Genomic DNA, 27,390 nt, shown 5'->3' with positions numbered 1-27,390 from the left:
GAACAGGATAAAAAGAGAGTGGTGAAAGCATAAACTTACTAAAAGTGAGCGTGAAAGCACAGCGCACACTCCAGAACAGATGCAGGCTCAGCAAGCCTGTGACTTAAGAACCAGGAGTTTCTCCCTAGAGTTCTTTTTATGAATCTAGGTGGAGGGAGGCAGCAGCCTCCAGAGTGTGGATTCTTGCCCTGATTGACTGATGGTCTGCTATCTAAGTTTGGGATATCTGCATATAACTGTGCTGTATATACCATACTTTTAAGCTTATAGATGCAAGATGGTAAACAGAAATTTTTCCTGTCAGGTCACCACAAAGACAGGTTGGCGTTGAGTGCACTTGCTCCCAATGCCAGTGTAAGCTGGCATTTTAAAATTTCTTTCTACCAGGATGTGCCTAACAAATTATCCACTGGAAAGCAGGTGCCATAGTCTGCCTTACTGAGAAGGGGCAGATGAATGTATATTTCATGAGGGAAGTACTCTAGGTCACTGGGCTATCCTTATGCTTGTCTCAAAAATATTGGCCAGCTTGTTAGGACCATGCTAGCATATATGCCTTGAACTTGTTTGTTTGTTTGTTTGTTTGAAACAGGGTTTCTCTGTGTAGCCTTGGCTGACCTGAACTCGCTTTGTAGACTAGGCTGGCCTCAAACTTACAGAGATCCTCCTGCCTCTTCCTTCCAGTGTGCTGGGATTACAGGCATGCACCATCACTCCTGGTGGTTCTTGAACTATTCTTTTTTAAAGATTTATTTGGGGGGCTGGAGAGATGGCTCAATGGTTTAGAGCACTGCCTGCTCTTCCAGAGGTCCTGAGTTCAATTCCCAGTAACCACATGGTGGCTCACAACCATCCGTAATGTGATCTGATGCCCTCTTCTGCAGATAAAACGCTCATATACAATAAATAATAATTAAATAAATCTTTAAAAAAAATAAAGATTTATTTGTATTTATGTGTGTGTGTGACATGTATGTGCTGGTGCTGGCGTTGTTAGAACAAAAGGGAAGGCCTTAGATCCCCTGGAGCTGGAGTTGTATGTCACTAGACATGAGTGCAGGAAACACAACCCAGGTCCTCTGGAAGAGCTGCAAGCACTTTGTAACCTGAGAGCCATCTTTCTAGCCCTTAAACTGTTATTTTATTTGCTGGTGGAAAGATTGACGACTCAGTTGTCTGATAGTTGAGCAAGGATGTTGGTTATTCAGCTATAATAAACTTGACTTGAAAGTCATCTCATTGAATTGCCCACATTTTATATAATTTGAAGGTAAGTAAGACACTCTGAATTTGTGTGCACTGCCTATAACATGATGTGCGCGTGACCCTCTTAGCGATTGACGAGGAAAGGAAAGCATGCATTTTAGGTGCCTAGGGAAATTACTCCCCTATCTTCTGAAGGTTTGTTGTAATAAACTAATAGAAAATAAGGCAAAAGGGAAAAGTCAAATCTTGGAGGAAACCATTATAACTGGTTACTACTCCAGCATGATAAATGACTCCTTTTTTTCTAAAGGAGAAAGAAATGGGGAATGTTAATTATTTTAGGAAAATACTAATGCTTTTAGTGGAACTCAGTGGGCTCGGAGAGCATACTGGGTCCTGCAGCAAAATCTGCTGTGCCTTCAGAACAGATGACAGTGGTTTGTAAATTATTCCATATGGGATTAAAATAGAAGACAAGTGGTGTTTGTTTGTTTTGTTTTGTTTTGTTTTTGAGACAGGGTTTCTCTGTGTAGCCTTGGCTGTCCTGCACTTGCCTCGTACACCAGATTGGCCTCAAACTTAGAGACTCATTTGCCTCTGCCTCCCAGAGTGCTGGGATTAAAGGCATGCACCACTGCGGCCAGCTATAAGTGGTGTTTGAAAGGAGTGTAGACAGAGTTCAGTCTTTGTTCCTGTGATAAGAATATAGTATTTGCTCATTAGTGAAATTTCAGTGAGAGACTGCAGGAGATTATTTTCTCCTTTGGCAGGTCCAGTCAAGATAGGAAGCTAGTGGATGTGACAGAAAGCCTCTCATGTGCTGGGAAGGGTAAAGGGTAAAGAGGCCTTGATTCTGAAGGTTGGTCTGTTGCCTTCCAGATAAGAATAGTTAATATAGTTTGTAACATGTTTGTGAGTACTCTCGAGTATTTCTGAGGAATAATTACTGTACTTTAAAAAATGTATTATAGGATTTTGGTCTTGGTCAGATACCGTCATGGGAGTATGTTATAGTGAGTGAGTAGCTTGGGATTAGTTGAAGTTGGCTCGGCCTTTCATCAGTACAGTTTAAGTTCCTGTGCTCCACTGCGGGAGGCTGGCTAGCTCTAGAATAAAGGAGGCATGAAGTGAGAAGTGCAGTGTGGATAGGACACTGAGCGAGGAGGTGCTTTGGTCCAGCCCTGGTACTGACAATTCTAGATCAGTCAGTTTCTCAAGGGTTTTCTCTATGCTCATACAGTATGGGAGGTTTAGGAATTTATGATCTTTTCTAAAGGGATGACATGGAGTTGATAGAACAGAAAAAGTTACTGTTTTTTAGGTTAGCATACAGTGTTATGGGTTTCATACTGGTTTTGTGTGCATATGTGTCATTGAACTTTGTTTACAGTCTTTGCCCCTCATTATCTTTCTTGGACTCTCTCCACTTGCTACCTTTTGCTAGTTTGTCTTACTTCCGCTTTCCTATTACAGTTTATTATCCCGCTCTAACACATCTCCTTTAAGATGTTTTCGACTAATTTTAAAAAAAGATTTATTTATTATGTATACAGTGTTCTGCCTGCATGTACACTTGCAGGCCAGAAGAGGGCACCAAATCACATTATCGATGATCACGTTATAGATGATCACGAAATTGAACTCAGGACCTCTGGAAGAGCAGTCAGTACTCTTAACCTCTGAGCCATCTCTCCAGCCCTAGACTAATTTTTAAAAGTCAGGCTCTAGCCCCAGTAACTTAGTGAAGATCCCAGAGAAGATAATTTGAGAATTTGATAAAGTTAGAATTATGATTACTTTAGTAAAGGTAGCTACATATAAATAATCCTTGTAGGGTGACTGGAAGTAGTTTGATCTCTTAAGTCTCTATACATCCTCTGTGTATACTGTTATTTTTGTCTAATACAAAAAGAATGCATATACTAAAAACAGCAAGCCTTTCCTAAGTTATGTCTGCATTTAATCATTTTTGCTTTAGGTTGAAGTAGGGCAGTTCTTAGTGTTGCGATATATATGAGATAATTTTTCAGTTTGATTTTGACCAGTGAGAGTTTCCTCATCTATTACCTTCATCGGAATGTTTATTTTCTCTCATTGGCATGCTTTTCCCAGTGGTTGCTGTTTGTGGACTGTGTATGCATGTTCGTGTCCCCAGAGTGCTTTGACTCCTTAGAGGAAATTACTACAAGTCCCAGCATGCTCAATTCCATGGTGTTAATAAGCCAAGTCAAGTTTTCTTTTTTGTGATCTGAAGTAGGTACTATAGTGAGCTACTATTTTCAGTGTCATAGCATTCCAAAATGCTCAGTTTCTGTTTGCACTTACCTATTTCTCTTCTGGTATGTCTTAAACTAAGTTGTTTCATTGCTAAATACTTAATCAGGAATGAAGAAGGGCACACTGTGTTAGTTACCTTTTGCCTTAGTAACAGTCTGCCACAAATTAGAGCTTAAAACTACACAGTTATTAAATATTAGCTAAGAATCAAGAGTTTGGGCATGATTTAGAAGGATCTTCTGCTCCAAGTCTCTTATCCAGTCAAGTTCTACTTCACCAAAGCCAACTAGGGAGAGTCTGTTAGTAAGATCTAAGTCTCTTTTATGTATCCATTGTTTTGTTCTGTTGGTTTTGAAATAAGTCTCCTACAATAGGCCATCCTACAATATGGATAAGTTATATGACGGTGTGAATACCAAGAAGAAGAAATCATTTGGAGTCTTCTCTGAGTTGCTGTTTTAGAGATGGGTTCTTCTCATAACTTCATTGGTGTTATTTAATAGAATTGGCAGTAATGCTTTAATAACAACTGATGTCACTTCCATGTCCAGCTTTCTCTTTTCAGTGTTTGAATCAGAATCTAAACACTCATTGTGTCATTATGTCCCTTTAAAATTCTTCCTTTTTTTTTAAGTATGTAAATTAACCCACTTACTGCAGGCTAGGCAAGTCTCATATGGTAGCGCTTCTACTGGTCTTTCAGTTCCTTGAGTCTCTGATGGCAGACTTCACTGTGACAGCAGAAGTGGTGTTGTAGGTCCAGGCCCCACCAGCCACTGTTTTCATGCAGGAACCACAGTGCCAGATGCCAACGGCTCGTCTCTTCATCTTGGTCTTGCCAGAGAAGGAGCAAGTAGTGTACTTGGAGTACTGGCTGATTTCAGTTTTCTTCACCATTTTCTGCAGGGAGGCACCATAGTGGTCCATATTTCCTGACAATCCCAATTTTCTTGGTGCATTTAGCCATCTCGCCAGAACTGAAGCCAGAGCCCAAACAGCTAAAATTCTTTCATCAAGAAGAGTTTTCTCATACTCTTGCCTTTTTTCTTTAACTGATTGTTTTTGTTTTGTTTATTTACTTATTGACTTATTTTTTAAGACAGGGTCTCATGTGTCCCAGGCTGGCCTCAAACTGTAGCCAAAGGTGGCCTGGAGCTTTTGATCCTTCTGCTTTTACTTGGCTTTTGCTGGGAATGCAGGTGTTTGCTACCATGCCCGGTTTATTGGATGTTAAGAATTGAACTCAGGGCTTTGCGCATGCTAGTTAGGCAAGCGCTCTTACCAACTTGAGCTGTATCCCTAGCTTTACCAACTGATATTCTTGAAGAAACTATCATTTGTCCTGAAAGGACTTCCATATTTGTGTATGTCTAGTTGGTTTTTCATAGTAACATTTAACTACTATCTCTAGTTTTAAACAGTACTGGGGATTATATTTTGAATCTTTTTTTAAAATAACTACTCCCTAGGTAGTGTAATATATTTTGTATTGTTAATATTTCAGGATGCATAGTCTAGTGGTAATTTCTGGTAAGATTTCCCACTGGCTTCTCATTAATGGTATTAGTATTCAGTGATAATCATTGTCAGAATAAAAAATGTGTAACAAGAGGTATGAAAATTGGATATATGTAGTTATTTTGTTATCTTCATGTTTGTTAGTTGCAGTTTTCCTCCCTCCCCTCCTTTGTACAGGTCACCAAACCCAGGGCCTCACCACACATGCTAGTTGATTTTTATGCATAGAAATTACTCTCAATGATGAGTTTTTAGTTATTGAAATATAGGTCAACTGGAAACCAAGATAAGTGCTTAATTCTTCCCTTTTAAGGAAGGTATTAGATCTCCTAAACTGGAGTTACAGACAGTTGTGACTGCTATGTGGGTGCTGGGAACCAAGCCCAGGTCCTCTGGAAGAGCAGCCAATGCTCTGAACTACTGAGCCATCTCTCCAGCCCCTGCATTATATTTTAAACAACTTTAGTAGTTTGGGATTATTAGAAGTGAAGTTTCTTTAAACATTTGTATGTAGATTTTTATTTGAATGTAGGTTTTTATTTTCCTTGAATCTGAGTCTAAGGATCGTGGTGGTGGTGGTGGTGGTGGTGGTGGTGGTGGTGGTGGTGGTGGTGGTGGTGGTGGTGGTGTGTGTGTGTGTTGCTTTGGTTTTCAAGGCAGGGTTTCTCAGTGTAGCCTTGGCTGTCCTGGAATTTGCTCTGTAGACCACACTGGCCTCGAACTCACTGAGATTTGCTTGTCTCTGCCTCCCAAGTACTGGGATTACAGGTTGAGCCACTTCTGCCCAATGAGTGCAGTTATTGGATCCTATGAACAATACTTTTGTAAGAAGCTGTAATACACACCTAGAATGTCTGTACCATTTCACAGTCACACTAGTGTCCAGGTATTCCATTTTCTCTGTGTTATTTTTATTCTTGTTGGCGTGCGTGCGTGCGTGCGTGTGCGTGTGTGCATGCGTGCGTGCGTGTGTGTGTGTGTGTATGTGAACACATGCGAGAGTCAGTTCTTTCCTACTATGTGGATCTTGGGGATTGAATTCCGGTTGTTAACCATTGAGCCATGACAGCCATCCAGTTTCTCCTAATTCATAATAGCCTTTGCTGACATTATTGCTATTTAAATTTTAGGCAAATAATGATTGTATATCTTTGTAACAGCTAATGATGTTGCACATGTTTTCATGTGTTTATCTGTCCCCTGGATGTAAAAATAATATGCTTTTTTTTCTATTACTCATTCAGGCTCCCAAATAATCACATAGAGACCTATTAGATTTATTAATCTTTAAAGCACTACAGCTGGGCAGATAGTGGTCATTCTAACCCATCTATACTAGCCTGGCTACTCGCCAGCCACAGGCCCTGTGTTACTTGCCGTCTTAATCTTGCCCTGGCTGTTTCTGTCTGTCTTTTTGTCTTCATAACAACCTCCTCACTCTTTCTTTCTTCATTGGTTCCTACCTGAGACCCCCTCATTGGGATTGGAAGTCCTACATTTTATCCTCTCTTGCCCAGCTATAAGCTTTTTGAGTTACCAATCAGAGATGATGGAGAACAATTTTTATACAATCCTGAGACAGGGGATTTGTCATAGAAATTTGTGCCCACATCCGGGATTGCAACCAGATAGCAGGGCACAAAAATCAGCATCTGAATTCACAGTATGTAAGACCATCGTCTAACATCTGCATATACCCCATTAATTGTTATTCATGTCTTGCCTGTTTTCTAATTGAATTGTTTGCTTTTTTGTTGTTGTTTTTTTAACTAATTGTTGTGGATACTGTTTGTTCTAGATGTGTGTCCTATTTTGAATATATAAATAGGTTCTTTCAGGCTGTATCTTCTCATTTTATCCTTTTCACAGAGTTCTTCCCAGAGCAAGAGTTTACTTTCTGTTGCTGATTTTTGCTTTTATAGATTTATGTTTTTATTTATTTATTTTTAGTTTTTTGAGACAGGGTTTCTCTGCATAGCCTTGCCTGTCCTGGACTCTCTTTGTAGACCAGGCTGGCCTCAGACTCACAATGATCCACCTGCCTCTGCCTCCACTGCTGCTGTGTTTTGTTTTGTTTTGTTTTGTGTGTGTGTGTGTGTGTGTGTGTGTGTGTATGTGTATAAGAATATGCCTAGGATTTAGAGAAAGGATAATTGTATATTGTGGGTGATAGACAGTACAGAATTCTTTTAAAAAACTTCATGACCCAGCAACCCCACTCCTGGGTATATAAAAATCATTACATTGGAGAGATGCCCACATACCTGTTTATTGCAACACTAGTCACAGGAGCCAGATATAGAGTTGGGCAAGATGTCCATTAGCAGATGGATGGATTTTAAAAAGAGATGTGTGGGGGCTGAGATGGTTCAGTGGTTAAGAACATTTGCTGCCCTTGCAGAGGACTGAAGTTTGATTCCTAGCACCCACATGATGCCTCACACTCATCTATAACTCCACTCTCAGGGGTTCTGATGCTCTCTTTTGGGCTCCAAGGCAGTCACACACAAATGACATTCACATAACACACAGAGACAAACACATACACACACAGATTAAAAAGATGTGTGTGTGTGTGTGTGTGTGTGTGTGTGTGTGTGTGTATACACGAATGTGTGTATATGTGGGGGGGGGCAGGGCCTAGGGAAAATACTATTTAACCATAAAAAGGATGCAGTCCTGCCATTGCATGACTGAAACTGGAGGGCAGTATGTTAAATAAAATAAATTAGGTACAGAGTAACAAATATTGCAGGAGCTAAAAGCGTTAATCAGATAGTAGTTGATGGTAGAATAGCAACCAGTAGAGGCTAGGAAAGGAAAGCAGACAAAGGGTAGGATAGTCTGTACCGAGATTCAGTTGCTGTAGTTCTCATGTGGTACAAAATTGGGGAACTAATCCAGAGCAATTAACTGTACATTTCAAAATAACTGGAGAGGAAAAGTTGGGTTCCCAGGCTCCTAGGTGTGATAATGTTAGAGGGGTCGAGGTGCTCAGGACTGGGCTTGATCGCTGTACATAGCATTCGCACAAGGAGTGATTTATAATGTTGTGGTCACATACATGAGTACAAATGTTTTTATGTGTTAATTATAAAAATAGAAACTCTGGAGCTGTAAAGATGGCTCAGTGGCTAAAAGAGCATTTGTTACTTTCAGAGGACCTGGGCCCATTTCCAGCACTATGTCTGATGAGGCATAACTGCCTATAACTCCAGCTCCACTGGGATTTGGTTTCTCTGGGCACTTAAACACGCGCGCACGCACACACGCACACACACACACACACACACCCCTCTTACCCCCACAAACAACAACAACAACAAAACCCAAACTTCTACCAGGCTTAGCAATTTATATGTTCTGATTTGTTTGTTTTATGTAGCCAGGCTTCTTTCTTTTCCCCAGTTCTCATTTTTAGTTTTATTTTTACTGTAATTTTTGTTTTACATTTTATTTTCCATCATATTCATGCTTACATTTCTTTTCTTTCCAAGTTTCTTAGGGTGGAAGCTTAGGTGATTGATTTAAAAGTCCTAATTTTCTAGTGTGTATTTAACACTTCTGTTAGGTGTTTTAGCCATAATACAGCACCGTTTTGGTAAGTTTTTTTTTTTTTAATTTGTATCTAGTTTAAAATATTTCTGCATTTATTCTGAGACTTACTTGATTTGTGTGTTATTTGGAACTGTGTTGGATATACCAAGAATTTTAAGATTTTCCAGCTATCTTCAGTGAATGATTCTAATATAATTCCATTGAGGTCTCTGAGCTGCTTTTTTGTTATTAAAATGTGTTTTCTGGTCTTAGTGAGTGTTCTTGTGTGAGGCTGAGGAGAATGCACTTTGTTATTGCTGGTGTTCTATATATGTCAGTTACATCCAGTTGATTGATAGTGCTTTTCAGTTCAGTGGTGTTCTGAATTTTGCCTGCTGAATCTGTCAATTGCTCAAAGAGGGAGGCTGATATCTGCAATTATAATAGTGCTTCTTGCAATTCTGACAGTTTTTTCCTCAAGTATTTTGACACTTTTTTTTGTTTGGTACAGTCACATTAAGGATTGTTATGTCTTCTTGAAGAACTGACAGATTTCACTGATGCCCCTCTATCCCTGATGGTTTTCCCTCTTCCTAAGGAAGCCTGATATGGATATGGCTATTTAACCTTCAGTTCAAAATACGATGCACCTTCATCTGTTTCTTCACATTCACCTGTGTCTTTTATTTTTATGTGGGTTTCTCATAGATGATGTACTTGATCAGTTGTTTTTTTCTCACGCACTCCATCATTCTCTTTTAGTTGGTTCACTTAAACCATTCACATATAAATTATTGATACAGTTGGATTGATAGCATATCAGCTGTGTTCTATTTCACACTTGTGTCTTACATCGGTTTTTTTTTCAATCTCTGCTTTGAAATGAGTCTCCAGTGTGACTTTAATTTCTTTTATATATTAAATTCTTCTTAATTTTTTTTAGTGATTGTGTTAATAGAAGAGTGTATCTTGGCTTATAGTTCTAGAGGGTTAGAGTTCACAATGGCTGGGACAGCATGGAAGCAGGTGGCAGGGGCAGGAAGCTGGAAGCTCATATCGTGAATTGTAAGCCTGAAGCAGAGCGAGCAACTAGAACTAGGTAAGGAAGGCTTCTGCTCTCAAAACCTCCTTCAATGACATACTCCCTCCAGGAAGGCTGCAGCACCTAAGCCCACAACCTGTCTTTACCACCAACTGACGCCCAGCGGTGAAATGTCCATGACTGTGGAGACATTTCTCATTCAAGCCATTACAGTGCTACCTAAAGTTTGTAAAATATGTTTATGACTAATCTAACTCCAGGTTTAAATATTAGTGTATAGTGATTTTCAGAATATGTTTGATTTCTCTCTTCTTATGACTGTAGCAGGGTGCCGCAGATTGGGTACTTTGTAATAGACAGAATTTTATTGGATTCTGATTTAGAAGGTGAGCTGTCTAAGATTCAGGAGCCAGCTGGTAAAAGATCTTCTGTCTGAAACATCTCATGTAGAATGATAGCGGGGAAAATGAATGAACTCAATCTTAGCTGGGCGTGGGGCGCACACCTTTAATCCCAGGGTTTGGGGGGCCAGAGGCAGGTGGATTGCTATGAGTTTGAGGCCAGCCTGTCTACAAAGCAAGTATAACAAGATAGCATAGAGACAACCTGTCTCAAAAAAACAATAAATAAATAAATAAATAAATGAACTCAATCGTGATATGTGGAATGTATAACAATATTAATACAGTCAGGAGTCTGTGTTCATCTCTGGAACTTCCCATATTTTAAACAAATCCTTTATTCTTTGGCAATTTCATACATGTATGCGTTGATCTTGCTCACCCCCAACATGCCAACATGCTGCCAACATGCCAACATGCTGCCAACATGCTGTCAACATGTTCTCTTCCCATCTTTATGCCGTCTTTTTTTTTTTAAAACTCAGTCCACATAGTGCTGCCTACTAGAATCTGGACTGATGTTTTGCAGTAAATCATAATTGCCGGGAGTGCATGAGTGCAGCAGCCGTGCTGTGCCCAGACCACTGCATTTCTCAGCGCTCTACCCCATCCTTCAAGCTGCACAGTTTTCTATGCATTCTTCACTATTGCTGGCGCTTGGGAGAACAGATCTCCCATTTATGGTTGGGTGCTTAGCAGTCACTATTTCTCAGCGCTTTGATGTTGCAGGATATTTGGTCCTGTTGTGAACTCCAAAAATGTGAACTGTAAAAACCTATTTCTTGTTTGGCCTGGTTCAGCCCTAACACACACTTTTAATCCAAGAATTTTCTGTTTATTGTAAACTGGTGATTATGGTGTGTGTCAGCCAGCCCTAGCACACACCTTTAATCCAAGAGCTTTCTGTACACAGGATTTAATAAAGTTAACTCGTCAAGAAACCAGCTGACAGGGATTAAAGAGTAGGAGGGAATGTTAGTATGTTTCTCTAGCATGCCATGTGTTCTTTTACTGTGGGTTCAAGTGTAATTTAGGAAGATTTACTTAAGCATGACTTTTTCTTTCTTTCTGTTATGGCATTACCTTAGCAAAGTGTTCTTAAGTAGTGGAAGCTCTCTTATAACCCATTGATTGTGTGTAGCTGCTTATAAAGGAAATGCGGTATCCTTATTCTTTGATTTCTATGTCTCTTTTGTTATTGTTTTTTATTATGTTTCTTTTTTAACATATACATTCATATTATTACACATTAATAAAATAAACTACATACAGCAGGAAGAACCACAAGACAGTCAGGAATTATATAAATGTTACATTCAGAGTTCTATGTCTCTTTTTTTCAAATTCGAGTTCACTGGCTTTCATATGTGTTTAATGTATTTTGATCAGTCGCTCCCTTTTTCCTCATCAAATTATCCTCTTCTACTTTCATCCTTTGTAAAATTCTTAATTCTGCAGATGAGAGAAAACATGAATGTCTGTCTTTTTGAGTATGGTCTATTTTACTCCTGGTGTTGAAGGTGTATTTGTGGGCATAGTGGCTCATGACTGTGATCCTAGCACTTGGAAGGCTTTTGCAGATGAGTTCCTAGGAATTCAAGTCCTACTGAATGCTACAAAGTAAGTCTTCTGCTTCCCAGCCAGCCAGCCGCCGTCACTGTACATACTTGTGGGATGCAGCATGCTTCAATACAGGTGTACAGTGTGTAATGCTCAAATCGAAGGAATTACCATGCCTGTCAGCTCAGACATCTGTCATTTTTCCTTGTTGGAAACATTCAAAATCTAATGATTTTTAATATTAGATTGCTGTAAACAGTAGTTATCCTACTTAGCTGTATTGAAATTAGAAAGTGTTCTTCCTAAAAACTACATCCCTGCACTCTCCATCCCTCTTTTCTCCACAGCCCCCACAGGCCCTGGTAACTACTGTTTTCCTCTTCCTTGAAATAAACATGTTTCCTTTGTGCTGTTGTATAGAGTGAAGATTATACATGGTGCCCTGAATGAAGGATGTGAAAGCTGCATGTATGAATGCTGGTTTTTACATGTATAAACAATGTTTGCCCTTTACTTGCTACTATATAGTGAACATTTTCCAATGATTAATTAAAGTCAGGTGGTTGTGTATATAGTGGTTATTCAGTGTTGTGTAACATAAACATGTTATATTTTACCTAATCTCAATTGTTATGCTTCTTACAAAAAGGCTGTTACTTTGCGCTATGGTGAACATGGATGATTAATACCTTCTCGATTGTTTTACAGGTTAAGTTCCAAGAAGTGGAATAATTCTTAGACTTTGTTGTTAGACTCCATGGATTTATACTTTTTAGATGTATATACTTAGGCAAATAAATTTTTCTGTGTGCAATTTCTAAATCTATACTTTTAAAAAGGATAGCTTATACATAGCAATTGGAATATTTAGACACCACGTTGCCATGGCTATAGTTTTTGTGCTTTTCATTTTATAGCTATACGTATTTAAATTGTTCTTGATGGATAGTATATTAGAGTTGTGTCCTGAAAAGTTCTATTAATTTGCATACCTACCAGCAAAACAGAGTATCATTTTGTAAATTTTAGCCAGCAGTTGATGTTTTAATTCAGAAATAAATGTTTTTGAGGTGCAGCCCTAGTTCTTAAGGACAATGCATGTCATTGAATACCCAGTGTCTGGTTAATACTGACTTTGTATGTTTGGGGTTTTGCCTGTTCTTATGATGTGATTATTTATTTTAAGTAATTTAAATATTTAGATTTTTATTTACCTTTTGTACTTTGTTTCCTGTATTTGTTCTAATTGATTGCCTCCTAATTTATTTTAATTTTTTGTATATTAATATCTTACTTTTGTGGGATATACAGAGGTTCTTTATGGTCTGTTTTTAAATTTTTATTCATATGGGGCTGGAGAGAGAGCAGTGATTAAAGAGCATTTTCTTTTGTAGAAGACTTTGGTTCAGTTCCCAGGACCCACATGGTGGCTAACAGCTATCTGTAACTCCAGTTCTAATAGGTCTGATGTTCTCTTCTGTCCTCTGTGAGCACAAAACACACACACACACACACACACACAGTGTACATACATGCAGGCAAGCACCAACACACATAAGATAAGAAATCTTTTAAAAAGTTATTCACTCATCTACTTGTAATTAAAAGTCTATTATTTGTTATAGTACACATAAATATATCATTCAGTCCTTTATTAAGCACTTTGCTAAGTATATAGCTAACAATCTAAAAATACACTTTTTATTTTAGAATAATTGCAGACTTTAGAAAAGCTGCAAATATAGTAGTTTATTTCCCTTAAGCAGTTTCCCCTACATCTAACATTTAGTATTTCCATGATAAATTTGTCACAATAAAGATATAAACACTGGTATATTACTATTAAGTAAACTTTACATTGCATTTGTATCTCACTAGTCTTGCCCAGAAATATCTTTTAGTCATCCAGGGTCTCACCCAAGAAATCATATTACATTTAGTTGTCTTGTTTGCTTTCTCTTCATGATATGGGACAGTGTCTCCAGTTTTTCTTTTTTGTTGGTGTTCTTTTTGTTTGTTGTTTTCTTTTTTTAAAGATTTGTTTATTTTGCTTTCTGGGTATGAGTGTTTTGTTCACATGCATGTCTGTGCACCGCATGTGTGCCTGGTGCCTGCGGAGATCAGACAAGCACGTCAGATCCCCTGAACTGGGGTCATGGACAGTGGTGAAGCCTCAGTGTGGGTGCCAGGAATTGAATACTGGTCCTCTGCAAAAACAAGTTCTTTTAATCACTGAGCCATCTCTGTAGCCCTGTTTGTTTTTCAGTTGACAGTGTGTGGAAGAGTGCTAGTCATATATTTTATTCAAAGTTTGGCAGTTTGAGTTTGTGCGATTTTTTTCCCCCTAGTGGTCTAGTGGTTGTGTTACAGTTATTTGTAGCAGTGTGGACTCTGGGTATTACTGTAGATTCTTGTTATATGGTCATGCTGCAGCCTTTATTTTGTTCCAAGTCTTTTCCAGCTTCTTTCGTACGTCTAGATTGGCTCTTTCTTAGCCCAGTATTCTTTTTAATGATTTAAAATTTTTATATTAACTAGAAGCTCTCTATGCTTTTTACAGTTTATGTACTATTATCTTTCAAACTGTAAACATTGTATAACTGTGGTAGTTTCATGGTTTTATAATGGTGGATTATTTCTTTTTGAGCATTGATTTTCTACTTACTATTTTAACTAATCACTTCAGTTTTCTTTTCTTTATTCCAGGAACATTTTAGTGGATAAACCAAATGATCAGTCGTCGAGATGGTCTTCTGAGAGCAACTATCCTCCCCAGGTAAGGTCACGCATAGCACATGAGACTCTGTAAAAGTCAGAGTAGATGGGCACTACTCAGTTGATATCAGTTCTCCAGAATCCATTGACAGTTGATTTTGTCTTTGGGATTGTAAACTACATTTTTTTTCTCTGTTAAATATTTATTTTATTGGTAAAAACAATATGGGATTTGGTGAGATACTTTTACTTCTTCCTATTGAAAATTTAAATTCTAATCTATATTTTTAAGTATCCATAAAGATACAAAATGAAGTTGTTTTTGTTTTGTTCTTTAAAAAAAAAAACTTAATGAGGAAAATGTTAAAGATTGGAGTGCGTTTCTGAGCTGAGCTGGGTTATGTTTCTATTCTGTCATATTCAGATTGTTCTGGAAATGTTTAAGGAAATGTTAGCAAGTTGAACTTTGACTGGGGGCCTTTTGAGAAAAGTCAACATAGTATGTTATATCATCATCATCATCATCATCATAGTATGTTATATCATCATCATCATCACCATCATAGTATGTTATATCATCATCATCATCACCATCATAGTATGTTATATCATCATCATCATTATTATTATTATTATTATGTTTTGAAACTGCATTTATGTACTTTTGAGTGTGGGTGTAGAGTGTGAATGTATATATGCATGTGGAGATGTGAGGATGAATTGTGTGAGTCTTGCAAGGCCTTTTACCTGCTAAGCCATCCCCTGGCTTGATTTGCTATGTTAAAATAGTATACTTAGAAGGTGTTATGGCCATGATGAGCTATGCTCCTTTTTCCTGGTAAGTAGTGCTATCATGAAAAGAGAGCACTCTCTCATTATACACTTTCAATATATTATGCTCAGTGTGTAATAGGTACATTTATAGTACCTGGTACATTAGAGTCTGTATCCTTGAAGATATGATAAAGTAGATGGGTAAACACACTTAGTATAGTAGAATTCATGGGAACCTAGTTTCTGTCCTAATTTTCTTTTTATTTGTCTGTTGCTGTACTTGTTTGGATCTATATATCTTCAAAATATGTGTGTTAACCAAACATAGTGCCACTGTATTCTCAGAGTGAAATTATATTTTTATTTACTTTTACATTATTACTGAAATTATGATAATTTTACTGTGAAATTCCCATTTCAACTATATTTGAATGGTAGTAGCATTTAGTATTTTATATATCTTTTTCCTCATTCATTTAAAAATTAGTAAGTACTCAAAAGGCACCAGATAAAGTATTGGGAGTAGAGCTGTGTAGTATTTTCTCTGTTGTTTATGAATCAAGCAGAACCCTGAATCAGTTCTCAATAATATTCCATTCATTGAATCCTAGAATAAAAGTAACCTAAAGTCTTTGCAATTAAGTAAGATTGATTTAACTTTGAAATAGATAACATGTAATCAGTTTGTCTTAATTGTAATAATGACCCAAAGCTGAGGGTTTTGTGTGTGTGTGTGTGTGTGTGTGTGTGTGTGTGTGTGTGTGTGTGTGTGTCTCTCTCTCTCCCCGGTCTCAAAGGACATGAACAATTTAGTTTTATTTAATGGACAGAATAGGCACAGTTTGGGTGTGGACAAACAGCAAGAAGTTTTGCACTCTTAGTGGTTGTTGGCTGTAAAGCTTACTTCAGACTTCTGGTTTGAAGACTGTGGAAAGCACTTGATTTAAAACTGTATGTGTGCTTAACGTTTATGAAAGCTAGGGCCCTAAAACATCTCAGTCTTAGGATTAGGATATGAGCGCGATCCTTGGCTCTGGGGACAAGAGGTGGAGAGGCAGTGGTACTGATGAGGATACCATAAGGAAGCTCCATCTGGAAGCTCTTATGGCAGCGTGCTGGTTTTGGTCGTATTTGGTACTCAGAGTCTCCAGAAATCAGACAGCGAGGTTAAAAGTAACAGTGTATGGCCAATACTTTAAGGAGAAAAGGGTTTTCTGGGCTTGGTTACTTCCACAAATCTACTAAAGGAAAGTGAGTGATATACATGCAAAAAGAACCAGAAATCCAATACCTGTAAATAAAAACTTGCAGAAACTTCAGATGTGGAATTAAAAGCACATTATGACACTGGAATTACAACAGCTAATCATTTTTAATAATGGAAAGATCCTTGCAAGGAATAGGAAACTGTACATTAAAAATAAACTTCAAGTCAGTTCTGAATCATCTGTAGATTAAATGTAGCATGACTGAAAGCCTATCAGTGCTTTAAGATAGCATTTTACCCTTTCTCAAATACATTTTGTAATGTTTGTTAATGCTACAATAGAAAATACATTTTCTGAGAGGACTTGTGAATACTCTTGGGTTGTTGAAAATATAGAAGCAGTTACAAGTGTCTTAATTGCTTTAAGACTACTTCATAGCATTTCTGTGGCAGTTTTCTGTTCCTTTAAATGTAGTTTTTTTTTAATGAATTATTATGAAATACTGTTATTTACTTTGGAGGCCTGAGGGCAACTGAAGTAGACTAACAAACAGCTAGGTTTTGTTTTTGTTTTTGTTTTGTATAGCCTATTCTGGTCAAGAAACATGGTGATTACCTCCTGGGATAGAGATGTGTAGCTGGGACATGTTTTCGCTTTTTACATAAACTCATTCTTCTTCAAGACTATAAATGGGATTGGTTATTTGCCAAGGAAGGAAGGAAATATAAGAAAATATAGCATTTCAATGTAACTTCTTTATTTTGTTCAAGTTTACAAAGATCAAACTTTTTATTCTTTGTGAATTTAACTTCATGCATCCCAATCCCACTCATCTCCCTTCCTACCCACTCTTTGTCCTTGCTTCCTCCCCCAAAAGGAAAAAAAAAAATCTCATTGTGGAATCTGTAGTGTGTCCTCAGTATATCCTTTTGTCAACTTCTTCACATGCAAATGCTCGCTGCAATGAGTCATTGGCGTGGTTCCCGGCTTCTGGCTGCTGCTATGCTATTGATGCTGGATCCGCACTGGGACTCCTGGAGAGACCATTGTTGCCTTGTGTCTTGGAGATCTTGCAGCTTAGGATCTGTAGAACCGGCCCCTTCACAAGCTCCAGCAGTTCATGGATGGGGTAGATGTTGGGGTGGGCCAACTCAAAGCCCTGGACCTGGGCCGACGTGGTAACAGCTGGTCAGCCGCCAGCTCACCTATACCCACACCACCAGGGTAAGGTCTCCAGTACTGCCCCTGCTAGCTCACCCAGTGACATAGCCAGAAGGGACAGAGCCAGCTCTCCCACTCTGATTCCCTTGGGGCTGACTCAGCTGCACCCATGCCAGCAGGGCCAGCTCTACTGTGCTGCCCAGGTGAGGTTCAGGACCTGGAAAGAGCCGTTATTTATACTGTATAAAAAAAACTATGTATTGTCTTCTTTTGTGTTTTTTTGAGACAAGGTTCACCATGTAATCAAAGCTGGCCTCAAAATTGTTAAGTAGTTCAACCTGGTCTGGAATTTGCATTTCTCCTGTCTTTCAGAGTCTTGATTGTTGGAATTATTATTTGCCATTGTGCCTTGATTATAATATATATTTTAATGGCTATAACTTATAACTAGTAAAATGCATGGGCCTTACCATATACCATATTCAGTTTGAACAATGCATATACCAGTGTAATTTATACCCCTATCAGCCTATAAAGTATCTCTATTATTTTAGTAAGTTCCCTTCTAACTTTTCATCAAAGAATTTTATTGTCCCACTCCCAAAGGGAGCCACTAGTAGGATCTTTCACCACTGCTTAGTTTCATCAGTCCCAAAATGTAAAATAACTGGATTCAGAGAGTGGGCGAGAGCACGAATGTGCATGCTCTTATATGTGCTCTTATAACATGGCTTTTCATGCTCGGAAGGTTTTTACTAGCTATCTGGGTTGTCATGCACTTTAGTGTTTATATTATGTGATGGTATTTCATTGTATATGTGTACACAATTTGTTTATTCTCCTTTTTGTGTACATGTTTCTTTTCTTCTTCATTTTTGGGTAATTATGAATCTTCCATAACACTCCTTCCTAAGATTTAAATGATAATTCATATTTTCATTGTTTATGGATAGATATTAAGAAATATAATTGTACTCTAAGGATAATTTAAGTGAAATTATTAAAGTTGTTGCTTTACAGCCTCACACAATGTGCTGGCACACATTTAAGTTTAGTAATTATTGTTAATATGAAGTATTTTAATTCCTGAATGGCTGATGATATTTAGCTCCATTCACTTAAATAGCTTTTCCTTTAGGATGCTTTGGGTGGAGGGGGTCCTAAGGATTGAATCCAGGACCTCACATATGCTTGGGAAGTCTTTGTTCACTGGGTCATATCTCTCCCTGGCCCTGCTTAGGAGTTTGTTTGTTTGTTTTCTTTTTCTTTTTTCTTCTTTTTGGTTTTTTGAGATAAAGTTTCTCTGTAAAATGCTAGCTGGCCTGGAGCTCATTCTGTAGAATAGGCTGGCCTCAGACTCACAGAGATCCACCTGTGTCTGCCTCCCAAGTACTGGTATTAAAGACGCATGCCACCACCACTGCCTGGCTCCCATTTAATTTTTTAATGAATTATTTTACCCATTTTCTAAAAAAAGATTGTTTTCTTTTTATAAATCCTGTACATAAATCCTTTTCTGGATTTCTTTTTATCTGTGTCTTGCTAATTCATTTTCTTAATACTGTGTTTTACTCATCTTTTAACAGTTATTGATGTATAATGGGTACATTTTAGTAAGTTTTGATATACACCCTTGAAAACATGACTGTACTTAAGATACTAAACATATCTCTTACCTCCGAAAGTTTTCTTGTACCAATTTTAGTCCACCAACCCCCATCTCTGTTCCTAGGCATCCACTGATCTATGTTCTTCCATGTACATTGCACTTTTTAGTTTTTACAGTTTTCCTTTTATCCTGTTCCCGCTCATTTTTCCTTCCTTTCAGACCAGGTTGGTTTGGAACTCATTATGCTAGTCTTCAGCTCAGGGCTCCTACCTCAGCCTCCAAGTGCTAGAATTACATTCATGAACCAAGATGCCAGAATGTTACATAGGTGCCATGATATATATTTTTGTCTGGCTTACGTGATTCAAATTAATTATTTTAAGATTAATCTTGGAAACACTTGTGAGGTCAGAGACTGTTATATCCACTGGAGCTGGGGTTAAGTCAGCTCCTTCACCATAAATTGGTACCACTTATCTCCATGACTAAATTTCCTACACTCTTAGGTGAACCAAGGCCAGCTAAGGCAAGAGAACACTGAGTGCCAAAGCAAATATTCATTCAGTGCAGAGGTGCCAGGAATTCATTCCAGTAGTTAGGCATCCCCTTTCAGAGTTCAGGGTGTCATGCCAAAGCCAGGACTAGGGCCTGATCAGGATCCAGAGCTGGAGTCAAAACAAGTTTCAGACCCATAGTCCTCAGATACAGAGTCTAGGAAGGAGACTCCCCATCATAGAGGAGCTGCCAGCAGCGGGGGGAACTAGGGAAGCAATGTGAGGGGGAACTAGGGAAGCAATGTGAGGGGGAACTAGGGAAGCAATGTGAGGGGGAACTAGGGAAGCAATGTGAGACGCCAGAGGGAACTCAGCAGTCAGGAGAGTCCACTCTGGGTAGTGTCTATTGTTGTAGTTGGTGGGTTACTCTCAGGAGAGGACTGAGGGTAGAATTTGATACCCTGAACAAATACTTAACAGAGGAAAAACGACACCTCAACCATACTGCCACCTAGTCCTTCCCCAAAACTGCAGATGGCACCACTGAAAAAAGGTGACCACAGAACAGCAGTTAACAACCAACTGTTGGATTCCTGATGTATTAGCCCCAGTGCAAAAAGAATAGGTAACACGAAACCCAGTAAGTCTGCCCCTCCTCCAGGTTACATTTGGCCACTGAGAAAAGAGCCAGCCTAATCTGAAGAAATAATTCCTGCACTGCAACAATAATCTACCTGGCAAGACATGCCTGCTAGCACAGCAGTGGCACACATGTCCTGGGAGTAACCCTTAGAAAGATCCCAGGTTGGATTTAAGGCGTGCTTCAGAAGTGCCCAGGTATGGCTCTATTATCAGGACCAAGAACCTGTGCTTAGGTAGGGTACAGGCCCTAGGAGAGAGAGTATTAAATTTACTCCTGATGACTTGTTATACCCATCTGTCAACTCTCATCCAAGAAGATGTTTTTGTACTAGATAGTGATAAACTGAGACCCACCATGGTCAAGGTGCAGAGAGTAAGAGACTGGGGAGTGTTCAGCCTGAACGGGACATCTGTGTAACATTCCCTTCTCTCAAGCCTCAGAGGTCATTTGAGAAGAGGGGTCAGGAAGATTGTAAGAGCCAGAGATAGTGGATGACTGAAACAGAGAGGGTTTTCTGGACACAGCAGGGAAGGAAGTTGCACGTATGGATTCCTAGCAGTCGTGAAAAGCATGCCAACAGCCTGTGTAGGTCCAGGCCAGGCCAAATAATGACATGGGGATAAAAGGGGGGCATGGAGTCCTACCCCAAGCTAAGGAGCTGTTGGCAGTTGATAGCTGCTGTTAAAGGAACAGTCATTTTTCTTTAAAAGTGTGGCCTCTGGCTGGTAGACAATCCTCTGGTAATGGCTACACATCCTAGAGTATGTGGACAACATGAACAGTACTTTGTGAGGTTTTTGTTTTTTGTTTGTTTGTTTTGTTTTGTTGAGACAGGGTTTCTCTGTATAGCCTTGGCTGTCCTAGACTCGCTTTGTAGACCAAAACACACTCTGCTAGGTGTAAAGACACAGCTTGACCCCAACACAGTGGTGAGTTTGAATTCATCTCACAAAGTAAACAGAAGCATCTGGATTATGACATCTTAGATAAAAAAGTGAAAATGAAAAACAACACACCAAAGCCTATGGGATAGAATGAAAGTAGTCCTAAGGAATAAGATTGGGACTCTTAGTGCCTACAATGAGAAATCAGAAAGATCTTGTAATTTAATGCTACATTTTAGGGCCATAGAAAAATAAGAACAAGCTGGGTAGTGGTGGAGCACACTTTAATCCCAGCACTTGAGAGACAGAGGCAGGTGGATCTCAGTTCTACAGAATGAGTTCTAGGACAGACAAGGCCACACAGAGAAACTGTTTCAAAAAACAAACAAAAATAAAACCAAAACACAAAAAAGAAAAATAAGAACAAACCCCAAATCAGTAGATAAAAAGAAATGATTAGGACCCTAGAGACATGGCTCAGCAGGTAGGAGTATAGTCTATGCATAACCTGAGTTGAGATCTCCATACCCACCTATGGTCTGTGTGCACATTAACTGCAAGGGGGCAGGGACAAGAGCACTGTTGGGGTTTATTGGCTGCCAATGACCTTGCCTCAAAGGATTACCATAAAAAAGAGTAGAGGAGGTTACCACCTTCTTTTAGCCTCTGCACACTACTTCCCCGTACACATTAATAAACATAAATAAGGTCAGGGCAGAACTTAATAAGCAAAAAACAAAATGGTAGAGCAAAACACCAAAAAAGAAAATGAATTCTTCAAAAGGATAAACAAAATCTATAAACTTTGACAAAATGACCAAAAAAGATACCCTAAATTAATAAAAGTAGAGATAGGAAAGGAATACTTAAAAACATATGCTCACTAGGTGTTGTGAAACACTAGCACTCCTGAGAGAGGCAGAGCCAGGAAAACCTCTGAGTCCATATAGTGAATGCCGGGCCAGCCAGGGCTACGTAGTGAGACTATCTCAGAACCCAACATATGTATGCACTTGTGTGTGTTCTACTAAACTGGAAAATCGAAAAGGAATTATGTATTCCTAGGTTCATATAGCTTACCAAAACTAAGCTAAGATGAAATAACTTGAATACTTATGTAATAAGCTGTGAGATTGAAGTGAAGTAATAAAAAGAAATCTGACTAGAAAAGTATAGCTCTGGTTGTATTTACTGGTGAGTTTTATTAGACTTCCAAAGAACTAAAGGCAATTCTAAACTGTTTAATAAAATAGGAAATGAAGAAACACTACTGTTGCAGTTAATTTACCAGTATGGTGTGATAATGCTTATTATTAGGCCTATAATCATTATTACGACAGTATTTTTTAACCCGCCAGCAGTCAATCAAGACACAGACACTTGTTGTATTTTAAAATAGCCTTAGTTAAGCTAGGGCAGGGCAGATATTAATGCCCTAAACCACTTCCCATAGTGGGGCAGGTATGGGATACCTATCCCAATCCCATGCCATCTGCTTCTAATAATTTCTATCAAGCTACCTCCCATCCATAATCCCAAAAACTTGCTAATGTTCTTCATCTGGGCCAAATCCTCCATCCACACCGGCCATGTGCTTCTCCTCCACCTAACCCATGCAGCCTCCTTCTTTCTCTCCTTTCCTCCGGTCTCTCCCTCTCTGAAGATTCTCTCTGTCTCCCTAAGCCCTGGAACCTTAGCAACACCTTTCCCATTTGCCCTGCCCATGTGTGATGGCCTTTTATTGGTCAAATAGGCTAGGCTCTTAGGCAAGGTAAAGGTGGGGCAGAGACAGCAAGCAGTAATTAGCATCAAAATACATCAGGCCAACCTCCAAGAATTCCCCTTTTCTGTCTAAATAAAAAAGGCCATTCTTTTTTTATACAGTAAGAACAATTATGAAAAATTATAAAAACCAATAGGTAAGACTTACATACATAATGTCTAATCAAAAGGTATTTGGCAACCTTGAAGAAATATTATCTATTCTATCTTGGTGACTCTAAAGTGTTAAACCTAAATCAGTATCTATCAAAGCTCATATCTATCAACCTAAAAACATCTATCTCGACCAAAAAGTATCTTCTTAACTTCTAAACAACTAAGCTTAATTTTAAAACTAACTATCTGGTCTTCAACCCCATCAGAGACTTAAGAAGAAATAAAATTAATTACCTGAGTAAACAGGAAGTGCAGGTTAGCAGCTTCCAAAATGGGGGGGGGCGGGGGGGAGACAGAGACAGTTTGTTGCCTGAACAGTCACTCAAAATTCTCTATAACATTGGTTCATCATCTTCAGCCTTCTGGCCCAATATATCTGACAGACATGTTTGTGAAGCAGAAACTATTGAGGACTTGCTTACCTTGTCTTGGCAGAGTTTGGCCATTGACTCTGCCTGCATCCAAGTTTGCCCATTTTAGGCAGAATTCTGTCTGTGGTAGATGCAAGGACATTTTTGCCCAGTGGCTGTTTTGCCACACTCAAAGCCATCTCCACAAAGAGTTTCTTCGATGCTCATCATCTTCTTTGAGATAGGCTGGGTGTTGCCAGGAGTTAACTTGTCTTATTGTCAAAGAATCTTTAAAATAATAAATAAAACATCTTTGAATGCCATATTCTATAGGTCTCTGGGATTTTGAAGATCTTATCTATCTATAGAATTATATCTGTTAAACCTAGGATGTATATTCTTGTGATAAAAATAGACTAGTATTTGACATGACCATGAGTTGATCAACTAACAGTTAACTTGTATTATTTAATTATTCTAAACAGCCTGCAATAGCACTTTCAGAGTATTGGAAATAAACCTTGTATTAATTCAGCTGTATGTGTACAATACTTCATATTAGAGTAGAAATATATATGTATAATGTGTGTGAAGAATAATGTTAAATTTGAATTCTATTTCAATGTATCAAAATTAAATTTATTTTGTATCAATATATAAAATTCCATTTCAATGAGTTAAAATTAACTTTATTTGTGAGTAACAATTAAGGCCTTAAGTTGAGGAGTAGATTCAATAGTCTACTTTTTTGTTCTATCATCCCTACACACTACCAAACTCTTTATTATAGTCAGTTTTACTCTGATACTAAAATCATAAACACATAATTAGATCAGTCTCCCTGATGCACATAACTGTAAAATGTTTAGAGCAAAATACTCACAAACTGAATACAGGAACACATAAAAAAAAAAAAAAAGATCATCACTTAATGATCAGGTGGCTTTAGTTTAGAGATGCTGAGACGGTTCAACATACAGACATCAAGGAATGTAACATGTTATAGGAATGGACTCAATGACTATAACTGCATGGTCTCCGTAGATGCTAAAAGCATTTCTGATAATATACAGCTGCTTTTCATGTTAACAATCGTGAGGTGGGAGCTAGAGAGATGATTCAACAATTAAGGGCATTGGCTGCACTTCTGGAGGGTCTGGGTTCAGTCCCAGTGCCCATGTGGCAACTCACAACCTCTGTAACTCTAGTTCTAGGCGGTCCATCGCCATCTTCTATCCTTTACTGGGAATAGTGATGCTTTTAGTACATCAGGCCAAAAAGAAAAAGAAAGAAAGAAAAAGAAAGAAAGAGGAACGTATCTCAACACTATAAAGGCCATATATAACAAACCTATACCCAACATTATACTAATTGGGGCAGAGCTCAAAGCATGTCCTCTAAAATTAAAGAAGATAAGGGCGTTCATTTTCACTACTTATTTAATATAGTACTTGAATTCTTAGCTAGAAAAGGTCAAGACGAGAGAAGCAAAAGATAAAAATAGGAAAGATTTGAAGATGATAAGATTCTATGTAGAAGACCCTACAGACTGTACCAGAAAACTTTTAGAACTGATAACACTTGGAGCAAAGTTGTGGGCTACAAAATCGTAGTATTTTTTTATACCGGGAACATGTTCAGAAAGAACTTAGGGGAATGGTCCTGTTTACAGTTCACACCCATGTCCTTGATGTGAAAGACATGGAAAACTTTAAAGCAAAAGAAAAATTGAAAAAGATACTTGAATATGAAAAGACCTGTGCTCATGGATTGGAGGAAGTGTGGAAATGGCTGTCTGAACAAAAATAGTCTACAAAAGGGAAGGGAGTACCAATCAAAAGGCCAATATCATCCCTCACAAAAATGTGAAAAGCAATCTTAAAATTTATTTGAAAACACAGAAGACTTCAGATATCTAGATCAATCCTGTATTGTCACACACACACACACACACACACACACACACACACACACACACACACACACACACATATCCTGCAGAAGGAAAAAAAGCAATTGCGCAAACAGAGGCATCAGCATATCTGATTTCAAGTATTTTATAGAGCCAAAGCTTAGCATGAACATGGCACAATTAGAAAGGTAGATCAGTGGAACGGAATAGAACATCCAGATATAAATCTATGTAGCTACAGCCACCTAGTTTTTCACAGAAATGCTAAAAATACTTGAGAAAAGATAGACTTTACCAAATGGTCTTGGGAAAACTGGGTATCTCCATGTGAAACTTTATGCTGTGTTTTTGATGTTATACCTGAGAATCTGCAGTCAAATGTATTACCATAAAAATTTACTCCTGTGCTTTTTGTGTGGTGCTTCAAAGTTTTAATCTAATTTACATCTAAATATTTTAAGAAATGAACTTTGATTGGTTTGATTAATTTTAAGTGTACTATATATATACATAAATCTGTAGGTGTATATATTAATATGCATAATATATAATAATATAACACATATTTAAATTCAAAATAGTAGCCATTCACTCTCATAGAATAAAGTTGGCTGATCAAACTCTCATATACATTACATAAACTTACATATGTACACACTATATAGACACACACATACATACATACACACACATACATACATACATAGTGTATGTATACACACACACACATGTATGTGTGTGTGTGTGTGTGTGTAATGTATACAATGAAAGTTTGATCTGCTAACTTCTTTTCATGGCACTGGGTTGTTAATTTTGCATTTTGGTCTTGCTCTATTTGGTTATACCTAGTCTGATGTGTCTTTAGTTTAATGTCATTCACTGATGACGATTTACATCAATAGGCTTCTTCCCTCCGTTTTCAGCATTCAGGAGGATGTAGTTGGAGGCCTCTGTTGAGTGAAGAATGGTAACAGTCATTATAAGGTATATTATTCCTGAGCTTTAAAGCAAAACAAAAAATCTTCAAGCCTGCCATCCTAAGATAGGACTTACTTATTCTGTTAGCTGTCAAAAATTCTAACATCTAAAATTGTTACATGTTTTAAGCAGAGGGAATAGTTTTGTGGTCTCTTCTTTGTCTTTTTCCCTCAGTACTTGATTCTGAAGCTTGAAAGGCCTGCTATAGTTCAGAATATTACATTTGGAAAATATGAGAAAACCCATGTCTGCAACTTGAAAAAATTCAAAGTCTTTGGTGGAATGAATGAAGAAAATATGACAGAGCTCTTGTCCAGGTGGGTTTGGTTGTGGGGAAGAGAGGACTGTCTTTGAAACATACTGCAGACCTAGTCTACTTTTTTTGGAGCTCAATTTTTGTTCCCTTTTCTAGGAAGTAAAGAACTTTTCTCTGGTTTTATTCCTTGTGCCTTTGTTAATACTGAGGCTTAAGTTGGTAGTTCTTGTTTATTATTTTTAAAGCTACCAGATACTAGTTAAAACTATGAAATAATGGAGAAAGAATCAAATGTTTATTTCTTCCCCCCCCCCCGACAATTTTGATCTGTCAATAATTTTAGAAATACTTTCTACTTAAATGAAAACCTCTGATATTGCCCAAGGCTTGGTTCAGCTCCAGCACTTCCAAAACAAAACACCTATTTGTGCGTGAAGGGACAAAAGCCTTGGCTATTGGAAAATATAAACCTCACTCAAAACATGAATTGCTTAATCCAGAAATGGTACTCTAAGATTTTACTGTTAAAGATGAAAAGGAGGAAGATTCAGTAAATGAAAACAAAACAAAATGTGACTGCCTGTAGCACAGGGCTTGCCGTTTGGGAAGGGCTCAGTAAATTAGAGTTCTAAAACAGATGAATCCCAAATGAGGTGGAAAGGCACATAGTCAGTGGGAAAAAAGCCATGAAGGTTTGGAAAGTATCTGAGACATGGTTATCCCATTAAGAATATATCTTACTTACATAAATACAGTTATGCTCTGATTTAAGGCATAGAATATCTTAGGGTATAAGATGTGTTGAAAGTAAGAATTTTGCTGTAAATATGTGCATCAGTCTTGGTTAAACAAGAGATGGTATGGATTAGTTTTTATTTAGGTTAATGAAGATGCTATTAAATCAACAAAACAGCTTTACCTTTGAAA

General features: G+C 38.1%; 1 protein-coding gene across 1 annotated transcript in view; it reads left to right on the top strand.

The window, feature by feature from the left end:
- Mkln1 (muskelin 1) overlaps positions 1–27,390 on the top strand; it is a 123,213-nt gene that overhangs the window by 10,907 nt on the left and 84,916 nt on the right. The window contains 2 exon segments of the mRNA XM_051151766.1: positions 14,248–14,317; positions 26,382–26,524. Coding sequence (XP_051007723.1) covers positions 14,248–14,317; positions 26,382–26,524 — 213 coding nt within the window.

The sequence above is a fragment of the Acomys russatus genome, chromosome 10 (assembly GCF_903995435.1).
Source record: "Acomys russatus chromosome 10, mAcoRus1.1, whole genome shotgun sequence".
Taxonomy (NCBI): domain Eukaryota; kingdom Metazoa; phylum Chordata; class Mammalia; order Rodentia; family Muridae; genus Acomys; species Acomys russatus.
Note: the sequence above shows the minus strand (reverse complement) of the source record. Positions and strands in the feature narration are given on the sequence as shown.